The sequence below is a fragment of the Neophocaena asiaeorientalis genome, unplaced genomic scaffold (genome assembly GCF_003031525.2).
Source record: "Neophocaena asiaeorientalis asiaeorientalis breed wild unplaced genomic scaffold, Neophocaena_asiaeorientalis_V1.1 scaffold2244, whole genome shotgun sequence".
Taxonomy (NCBI): domain Eukaryota; kingdom Metazoa; phylum Chordata; class Mammalia; order Artiodactyla; family Phocoenidae; genus Neophocaena; species Neophocaena asiaeorientalis.
Genome location: NW_020173031.1, coordinates 3,124 through 13,773, shown reverse-complemented (window position 1 = coordinate 13,773; position 10,650 = coordinate 3,124). Strand labels below are relative to the sequence as shown.

General features: G+C 41.1%; 1 gene segment (V, D, J or C); it reads left to right on the top strand.

Annotated features, from left to right (window-relative positions):
• Nucleotides 1-4,117: 4,117 nt before the first annotated feature.
• On the top strand, nt 4,118-4,815 carry LOC112398083 (T cell receptor alpha variable 18-like; the record flags this gene model as incomplete). The annotated part of the segment is given in 2 exon segments: nt 4,118-4,304; nt 4,437-4,815. Coding segments are annotated over 2 exon segments (425 nt in total), but the record flags the coding sequence as incomplete, so codon positions are not given.
• Between the last annotated feature and the right edge of the window lie 5,835 nt (nt 4,816-10,650).

The following is a 10,650-nucleotide window of genomic DNA, read 5'->3' as shown; positions in this document are numbered from 1 at the left end:
TTTTACTGAAGTATAGTTGATTTACAGTGTTGTGTTAGTTTCAGTTCTACAGCAAAGTGATTCAGTTATACATACGTATCTATTCTTTTTCAGATTCTTTTCCATTATAGGTTATTACAAGATATTGAGTATCGTTCCCTGTGCTATACAGGGATCTTGCAGGGCAATTTGTCTTGCATAACACATGAGCCAAGATTTTCTTGACGATTCAACCAAAGGATCAAGAAACTAGAGGAATAGTTCTGTCAACTTTTATGTAACTCCAAACAAAACCTCCTGCTGCTTCTCAGCCAGCCATGCTGTTTGCTTTCTGCATACTGCATAATGCAGAATTTAACAGTTATCATAGTTTTAATGGTACTGGAGGATGTAGTCACTGTCCTCACCTAACAGGGTGGATGTCTGGACACCCAATTGAAGGTAAACATTGCCTTCTTCCCTAACATTCTGGAGTCTTGCACACTGGGTGTTGGACACCTGAGCATTGGGAGTTAAACATCAGGATAAACAGGCCAAAGAAATGGAGAGGGAGATAAAAGAACAAAAATAAATCTGAATAGTGGAAATAAAGTATTCAAGCTGGTTTTATTCCCCTGGTGATAACGGCATCAGCTCTCTACTTCCAGTCTGAGCCCTCATTCCACATGGCTGGGTCCAGGCTAGTGGGAGTACAGGCAGGGCATACGATTTGTTTTACTTACCTGCTCCTCACTCAACTGAAAGCAATTTGAGATAGGAATCGTGTCTGGTTTTGGTTTACACATTGTAGACAACTCTGTAAATTTCCAGAATCAATGCTTGAGCCTAGGGATTCCTGAACACGCAGAACAATATAAGAGTACCTAGGTGGTCTGCTGAGCCAGAGAGTCTTGCCAGCAGGATAACTCTACTCAAGACCCTAATTTTAGTAAGAGCTAAAAAAATAGATCATTTTATCTGGTGAGAAAATCTACGTAGGTGAATATGTATCATTTGAAGAAGACTATTCCTGTGTTCAACTGACTTAGTCATAGCCATTGTTACTAGATTGACAGCACTGCCCTGAGAGCCTGTGTAAGGCAACATCACAGCTGTCTGCAGAAACAAAGTCCCCATGCCTTAAAATGGTTGATGTGAGCAAGTAACAATATTCTGACTTCCTGCTATAAATACAGTCATACTTTGCATAAAGTAAACCCAATCCTAGGGAAAGAATAAGCTATGAAATGACCCTGTCAAATCTTCTGCTGTGTTCACTTCACTAGCACAAATAACTGCACAAGAAACTAGACAAACAAGCTGACCGACATTGAGCAAACAGTTCTTTACATAGAGATTCCTGAATCCCTAATAATAGAAATAAACAGGAGACAGGTAAATCCCACACACGTGCCTCTGGAATGAAGAGAGTCTGGCTAATACTATGAAGTATCTAAACTCTACTTTCTTAAAAAATTACTTACTTGAATTGAAACAAGAATGTGACAAGAACTGAAAAGAACATGTTTCAAAACAACTAAATGAAGTGGAGATAGGCAACCTTCCAGAAAAAGAATTCAGAATAATGATAGTGATCCAGGACCTTAGATAAAGAATGGTGGCAAAGACTGAGCAGATGCAAGCAATCTTTAACAAAGACTTAGAAGAATTAAAGAATAAACACAGAGGAGAATTCAAGAACAAGCAAACAGAGTTGAAAAATACAATAACTGAAATGAAAAATACACTAGAAGGAATCGATAGCAGAATAGCAAAGGCATAAGAATGGATAAATGACCTGGACAAAATGGTGGAATTCACTGCCATGGAACAAAAAAACAAAAGAAGAATGAAAAGAAATAAAGACAGCCTAAGAGACCTCTGGGACAGCATTAAACTCACCAACATTCGCATTATAGTGGTCCCAGAAGGAGAAGAGAGAGAAAGGAGCCAAGAAAATATTTGAAGAGAATATAGTCGAAAACTTCCCTAACATGGGAAAGGAAATAGCCACCCAAGTGCAGGAAGCACAGAGAGTCCCAGGCAGGATAAACCCAAGGAGAAACACACTGAGACACATAGTAATCAAAGAGACAAAAATTAAAGACAAAGGAAAATTATGAAAAGCACACAAGGGAAAAACAACAAATATCATACAAGAGAACTCCTGTAAGGTTAACAGCTTACTTCTCAGCAGAAACTCTATAAGCCAGAAGGGAGTGGCACAATATACTCCAAGTGATGAAAGGGAAGAACCTACAACTAGGATTACTCTATCCAGCAAAGATCTCATTCAGATTTGATGGAGATATCAAAAGTTTTACAGACAAGCAAAAGCTAAAAGAACTCAGCACCACCAATCCAGCCCTAAAACAAATGCTAAAGGAACTTCTCTAAGTGGGAAACACAAGACAAGAAAAGCACCTACAAAAACAAACCCACAACAATTAAGAAAATGGGAATAGGAACATACATATCCATAATTACCTTAAATGTGAATGGATTAAATGCCCCAACCAAATGACACAGGCTCGCTGAATGGATACAAAAACAAGACCCATATATATGCTGTCTACAAGAGACCCACTTCAGACCTAGAGATACATACAGACTGAAAGTGAGGGGATGGAAATAGATATTCCATGCAAATGGAAATCAAACGAAAGTTGAGTAGCAATACTCATATCAGATAAATACATCTCAGAATAAGGAATGTTACAAGAGACAAGAAAAGACACTACATAATGATCAAAGGATCAATCCAATAAGAAGATATAACAATTATAAATATATATGCACCCAACATAGGAGCACCTCAATACATAAGGCAAATGCTAACAGCTATAAAAGAGGAAATCGACAGTAACACAATAATAGTGGGGGACTTTAACACCTCACTTACAGCAATAGTTTGTGGGATCTACAAAAATGGTACAGATGAACCGGCTTCCAAGGCAGGAATAGAGACACGATGTAGAGAACAAATATATGGACACCAAGGGGGGAAAGCGGGGTGGGAGAGGGTGGTGTTTGGAGGAACTGGGAGATTGAGACTGATATATATATACAAATATGTATAAAATAGATACCTAATAAGAACCTGCTGTATAAAAAATGAAATAAAAGAAGGTGTTTCAAGAACCAAGACACCTAAGTAAGGTTACCTATCCCTCATAGGGCTAAAGGTGTAAGGCTGCTGTTATCTAAGTATGGTTCAAGCGCCCAAAGGAGGCCCTTTCAGGGTGGTTTACCAAACTCGATGAGTTTTCTCTCTCTTGTTGCAGATTAGTACTCCGCACAGGATTCACAGTGACCCCTTGTCATTATGTCTCTCTCTCTCTCTTTTTGTACATGTCCCTCCTCTCTGGTACAGTGGTCCACAAATTCTAGGTGCTTTAAGATCCCCAATCTCCTATTCCGTCTCAATCTCAGAGTGAGACAGCTGGGCTATTTTTCGTAAATCCCTCCTGCACTGGTGCCGAGAAGCTGCCTCCATGAAGTAAGCTGGGCAATGTTCACGCTCACCTCATCTGTTTTCCTTATCTCTGTGCTACCTGTAGTCCAATGTCCAAAAGTTGTTTCATATAGTTTGTCCAGTTTTCCAGTTGGAAGGAAGGTCAACTCTACCGTTATCAGTGAAGAAGTTACAGTAATTTGTTTTTATTGTACTTTACAAATATGTCATTTCATGATGGATAGGATAAAAACCTTTTCAACCAACCATCCATTACTTCAGACCTGCCTTAGGTAATGTTTCCTCTGTGGCATGCTGAATGAGTCTTGGGGATGAATAGTAATTCAGGCAAAGGATTTGGGGAGATTAGGGAGCACTTTCTAGGCGGATGAATCCCTCTCTTACCCATGGGAGTCATGGAGACATATGCAAGGAAGAGACCTCTGACTATTCCAGTTAAAAATTCTGCCTGGGATTATTTGGGTAGCTAGAGATACTTGTACCATGCAGAAAATGATAGAAGCAACAACTGAGTATTTCCCTAAGCATGCTCGTGTTTAGAGCTCTCTTCTGAGTCCTGTCCCATTCTCCTTTGCCTATGTCTCAAGCAGATATAGCTGTGGTGCAATTTTCAGGATGCCCACCAGAGGGCGGGATTTCCTACAAATGTGGTTCCTCTTTTTATTCAGGTGCTGGTTTGACTTGTTTACTTTGTAGCCACAAGACATTACTGTTGCTGTGCAGAAAGGGGCTCTCAGTTTCTAAGTGAGGAGTTTCTATAATATTCAGCTGCAAACTAGCCCCATTAGATTTGGTGTATCCTAGGGAGCAAGGACCGTTGTCAACATGTTTTCTGCCACTCATTCTGTTCTTGTGATCTTCTTAATATTCAGTAAGTAACATTTTATCTTAAATGCTCATCATTTTTAATTTTCCTGTAATTATGGGTAACTTTTAGTTTTCTTCTCTGGCTGAAAACTCTCCTTCTGTCCATTTATAACATAAAAAAGTGATTCTCTTGTAGGAGGGACCAATGGAGACTCAGTGAACCAGACAGAAGGCCCAGTGACTGTCTCAGAGGGGGCGCCTAGGACGCTGTACTGCACTTACCAGACCTCTGTTTCAACTCCCTTTCTTTTCTGGTACGTCCAGTATCTCAACAAAGCTCCGCAACTCCTCCTGAAGGGCTCGAAGGCAAGCCAGAGGGCAGAGCATCAAGGTTTTCAGGCCACTCTTGTTACGAGTGACAGCTCCTTCCACCTGCAGAAACCCTCAATGCAAGCATCAGACTCGGCTGTGTACTACTGTGCTCTGAGTGACACAGTGAGAGGAGCTGCAGGGGGAGCTGAACACAAACCCAAGGGGAGCAGGAGGGCTGAAGTGAGCAGCCTTGGAAGGAAGAGGTATATTCTCTCCTTGGGCAGTGTTGTGTTTATTTAGAGCTTTTCAGGAAAATAAATCAAGGTCAGATCTAATTCCTAGAAACCCAGGAGGTTGGCACTTGTTCTTCAGGGAGAATAGGGTGGATGTCAGTCTTAAAGAAGACCCAAGCTCTGATCCCCAGAAGTGTCCCTGTTCAGCCAGAAAGACTCCTCCCTTCTCTGGACTGACTTTCAAAAACATCTATTTTCTCTTAATGTAAGATGGATGTTAGAGGTCACGATATTAATATATTCATTTAGGGAAGAGAAAAGGAATAAATGACTAAAAGCTGCATCAGCTGAATCACAATCATAGATCAGCACAGGGATGCCAAGCAAATCATACACAAATTTTCACGCGGCTGAGACGTAACGCTGTTGAGGCGCTGCTCTCAGTGAAACGAGCCAGAGCTGCTGCAGCAGTGGGATGAAAAGGCATTTGTGATTTTTGAATGGCTACATTTTTGATATAAGGAACTAGGAATGCATGGTCTGGTGATTTTGCATTCATTTGGACTATAGGATGGGATACTTGAAAGCAAGGTGTTTCTAGCACAGACTGACTATTGATTGGCATTAGACACGTACAGGTGGACAAATTTTCTCCACCAGGAAACTTGCTGTGATAGCATTAAGCAGACAAGGAATTTTATCCAATGTAAATTTCCCCAGGAACCAATGCCTTGGAGTGAAGGAAGAAAAGTTATGATGACTGAGGGTAAATAGTTTGACCTTCCTGTCTGGAAGAAGGATCTGTGAGCTTATTTCACTGTAGAGTTTGGCTGCAGGCCAAAAAAAAAAAAAAAAAAAAAAAAACCCATACAAAAATATGGATGACTATTTGTTCTCAGAAGTCACCATAATCGTAACAAATTGTATTAGTTATAAAAGTTTTGTCTATCCTAGATGCATTGGCTGAATATGGCAAATGGCTGCAGCACTGATATAATTGTTGTCAACTTAATCACAGTAAAGTCTAAATAGGCAGGTTAGGTTCACCAACCATGTCAGCAAGCCATGACATGCCACAGGCAAAATGATAGCAGCAAGTTACATTTCCTGTTCTGGTGCAGAAGCATCTCACACTTCAGTACTTGTGCCCGTGCTCTGTCAGGCACAGGGCAGGCATTTAGACCTGAATTTGAGACAGAACACAGCACATTTCACTCAGAGGAAGAGCTTCCAACATGGGGTTCCCTGGCCTGCTAAGAGTTCTCATAGCCTCCGTCCGCCTTGGTAAGGCTGGGAAGGATGGCCACAAACAGACTCAGCTCCACTCAGCTCCCATGTTTGGGGGTAGGGCAGGTTATTATTGTCTGGTGGTGTGTAGGAGAGTTGAGTAATGGGTAGAGGAATTAGAAGTCTTAGTCCTATGTTTGTCCCTTGCAGCCCTCGGGGTTCCACCAGGAGAATCAGCCTAATCGTTTCTCTCTGTCTCTCTGTCTGTCTCTCTCCATATATGTTATATATATAAAATTTTTTCTTCTCCCCAGGATCCATCACAGCCCAGAAAGTAACTCAAGACCAGCCAGGGGCTTCCCTGGTGGTGCAGTGGTTGAGAATCTGCCTGCTAATGCAGGGGACACGGGTTCGAGCCCTGGTCTGGGAGGATCCCACATGCCGCGGAGCAACTAGGCCCGTGAGCCACAATTACTGAGCCTGCGCGTCTGCAGCCTGTGCTCCGCAACAAGAGAGGCTTTAACAGAGGGTCGGTAGTTTCTGAACTTCCAGAAAACGGCCAGTTCCATCAGCCTCAGCATCACAGCCTTGCAGCTTGGGGACTCAGCGGTGTATTTCTGTGCTCTGAGAGACCACAGTGATGCAGGTCCCTGTGGGAACCCCACAGAAACCTCAGATCTCAACGTGAGGTGTCCCCCAGCTATGAAAACCTTAGTGAGATTCTCGGTAAGGGCAGGAGAAGGCAGGGTCCGTGGCAGCGGGGCAGGAGAGTTACAAGTGGAAACCTCACTTTAAGGAAAATGCTATCTCTCTGGCTCAGAGAACATATCTAAAAGTGTCATTCATCAAAAGCATCTTTATCTTCAATTCTTCATCTTGAAGTAGATCATTTGCCAAAAAAAATTTAAAACTTTTTTATGGTGATTATATTAAAGCAAGTGATTTGGTTTAAAAAAATTCAGTAATATTTGGCCAAATCTGCACCTGAATTGTTAGACTTTTAGGTTCACTGCACAAATATTTATGCATTGCTGACTAAGTCTTGTCATTATGTTAGATCTGAAGTATCTGTTAAATGGCACTTCTTGGACTCTCCCTGTCCCATTGTCTCATGTTGTGCCATGAATGACTTGGAATGATGTACATAGAATAAATGTCACCACAAGTGTTGACACCAAGGAGGAATGAAGCTCTTCAGTTTGCTCAGAAACAGCCCCATTACCAGATCACATTCTCCATATGCAAGTTTAATGCAGAAAAAATAGAATATCCAAAGAAGTAATACTAAAAACAAAACAGAACAACTCAAAAATTCTACTAGTCAGGAAAAACTCTGCAACAGAGTCACATCTTATAGGATGTTTTCCATTCTGCGTTTTTACCCAACAGTATATTGTGAAATAATTATTTGCACAGCATTATTTACACATCAAAATCACACACTCTAATGGCGATATTCCAATGTATGATTGTTTTTTTAAGAAGATATTGGGGGTAGGAGTTTAGTAATTAATGTATTTAGTTTTGCTGTGTTGGGTGTTCGTTTCTGTGTGAGAGCTTTCTCTAGTTGTGGCAAGCGGGGGCCACTCTTCATCGCGGTGCGCGGGCCTCTCACTATCACGGCCTCTCCTGTTGCGGAGCACAGGCTCCAGACGCGCAGGCTCAGTAGCTGTGGCTCACGGGCCTAGTTGCTCCGCGGCATGTGGGATCCTCCCAGACCAGGGCTCGAACCCGTGTCCCCTGCATTAGCAGGCAGATTCTCAACCACTGCGCCACCAGGGAAGCCCCCAATGTATGATTTTATAATACTTTTTTGGCGAATTCCGTCTTACTAGCTTCTTACATTGTTTTACTCACAGTTACAAATAATGCTGGAATGAAGACACAGGTATTTGATGATTTCCTGGACAATTCCAAGGAGGTGAATAGGAATTTACCTTTGTCTTTCTGGTATGGGCTCCCTGATCATTTCTGTGACCCTGGAGTATAGCACATTTTCACTCTACAACTACTAAACACTCATATTTTACTTGTTACAGAAAATTCTCTTACATCAAGGATTTGCTTTACAATTTAGTTCCTAATGACTCCAGATGGCCTCAATTTCAGACAATTCTGTACCACATATGTTCAAAGTAGCTGTAATATAACATCTGAAAGAGTAATGTCTCTGTGCTATCGTGTGGTGATATTAGGTGGCAATTAACCTGGTGGATATGTTTTCATCTGGAATTCCAAAAATAAAGATATTATTCCTTGTGTAAGAATTTTCTATCCCTACTATACAAAAAACAATGATCCCAATACAGAGCAACGTTCCAGAAAAGAAAGCATAAGTGTGTGTGTGTGCGTGCGTGTGTGTGTGTGTGTGTCGCGAAGGAGGAGACTGAGAGAGAACATGATAGACGTATGTAGCCAAGTCATGAAGTAATTAACTAAACAGTTAAATTTCGTAAAACGTATTGGAAGTAAGCAAAGTCTTTCAGAGACAACTTTTAATGAAGAAAATAGATGTAAGTAGTTTACAAGGGAATAAATCAAAGATTTGAAGCAGGAAAAATGTATCTTAGAATCTGGTGCAGGAAGCGGTATTGGCGAGAGGTACTCAAAGGAGGATTCCCAAAAGGTAGCAAAAATTTTAAAAAACACCAGACCGAAAATAATCAATGACCTATCTTGTTTAACAATTATTTCAATCTGTTTGTACTTTTAAAGTCTGAGAAATCTTCTGAAATGTTTTGGATAACATGCACACCAGCTCAAACTGGAGCTGTTGTAAAATCACGGTCACTAGTCTCTACTTGATCCCTAACATCCCCCAAATCATATCCCGTCTCCTTAATCAATGAGCTGTCTAATCATAATCGCCTTTTTCAATTTTCTTGATTGTCACATGACTCTAATTTTTCTAATATCTCCATCAGATTATTTTGCCAATAAATAAATAAATGCCATCTGGGAAGGAATGCACTAACAGTGTGCCTGTAACTTGTTTTCTGCTTCCTCTGAGGTCACCTGAGGCCTTTGGGGTTTCCTGAGCTGACCTCTTTGTGGACACAGTAATCTCATTTATACCTGAAAAGTAAAGAGGAGTTTTTAGGAGTTGTTCAATACTAAGTTCTTATCCAGAATGACCTTAGCAGGACATGCAGGGTATTGCTAGATTATTCATTGAAAATAAACTAGAATTTATGGACATGGGATATATCTGATTGGAAAATGGCAGTCAACTAATGTTGGATCTCTGGTGCATGATTAGTAAAACCTGAAAGACCCCAAACCTCAATGACTTCCCTGTTGCAATCTGTGTTGCTATAGTTGATGCTTGTCATACTGAACCCCAAATCTGTCCTGGTGTTAAAAAAGGGACTTTGTGAAGCTTCATTTGAACAATTCATGAGCTCCCAGAGACTGAAGCTGGGTTTGCTGCTCTTTCTTTCTTGTAGTTTTGCTCTTCAGAAGCCCTGTTTTATCCTCTTCTAGTCACTACCATCCTTCCAAGGAAACCACAGTCCCATAGATAGATTGGTTTTGCCCATTTTTGAACATTATACAAATAAAATAATATAGTTTGCATTTTTTTCTATCTGTATTCTTTTCTTAATATCATATTTCTAAAAGTCATCCATGTTGTATACAGTATAGTTTGTTTATTCTCATTGCTGTATGAACATACCAGAATTTATTTAGCTACCTGCTTCAGTAGTTCTTTGCATTTTTCCTGCCTTTGGCTGTTATCAATTGTGGTATTATGAATATTCTTTTTTTTTTGCAGTATGCGGGCCTGTCACTGTTGTGGCCTCTCCCCTTGCAGAGCACAGGCTCCGGACGCGCAGGCTCAGCGGCCATGGCTCACGGGCCCAGCCGCTCCGCGGCGTGTGGGATCTTCCGGGACCAGGGCAGAACCCGTGTCCCCTGCATCGGCAGGCAGACTCTCAACCACTGCGCCACCCGGGGAGCCCATGAATATTCTTATACACGTTCTTTGGTGAACATATTTACACACTGCTATTCGGCATATATATTAGAATTTCTGGATTAAAGGGTAAAGATATATCTGGCTTTAATTCCTCCACTAGCTAAGCCCTCAAAGAGTGCTAATAACCTCGGTGTTATAAATCAACCGAAATTTCCAAACCTCATCATTGCTGACCTCTCAGAAACATTAGATACATGAGTTGTGACCATTTACTCTTGCTTCAAATCCTCTCTTCCTTAGAGAAAGTTTCTCTCTTTCTTAGACAAACAGCTTCTTCTCTGACAAAACACTCTCGGAGGTTTGTACCTACTTCTTGGGCTGTTTCCTCTCTCACTCCCGCACACACCTTCATCTCCCTTCCAGTCATTAACTATTGCATGTCTGCAAGGTTAAGCTCTAGACTGTGTCCTCTCTTTGTGTTATTCTCTCTCTCTCTGACATTTTACTCATGTCTACATGACTCTGTGTCATACCTCATCATCTACTTTCTCTAGCTTCTCACTCAATTTAACAAGTATGAGCCACCTTTCTGTCACATATACACAGAGATAAAAATAACAGAGTAATCAGCATTCTGGCCATAAGTACAGTAAAGTGAGAGAAATTGTCATTGCCGCCTAGTGTGACCCTCTGAATCCTCCAAACTCCAGGGGATTCAT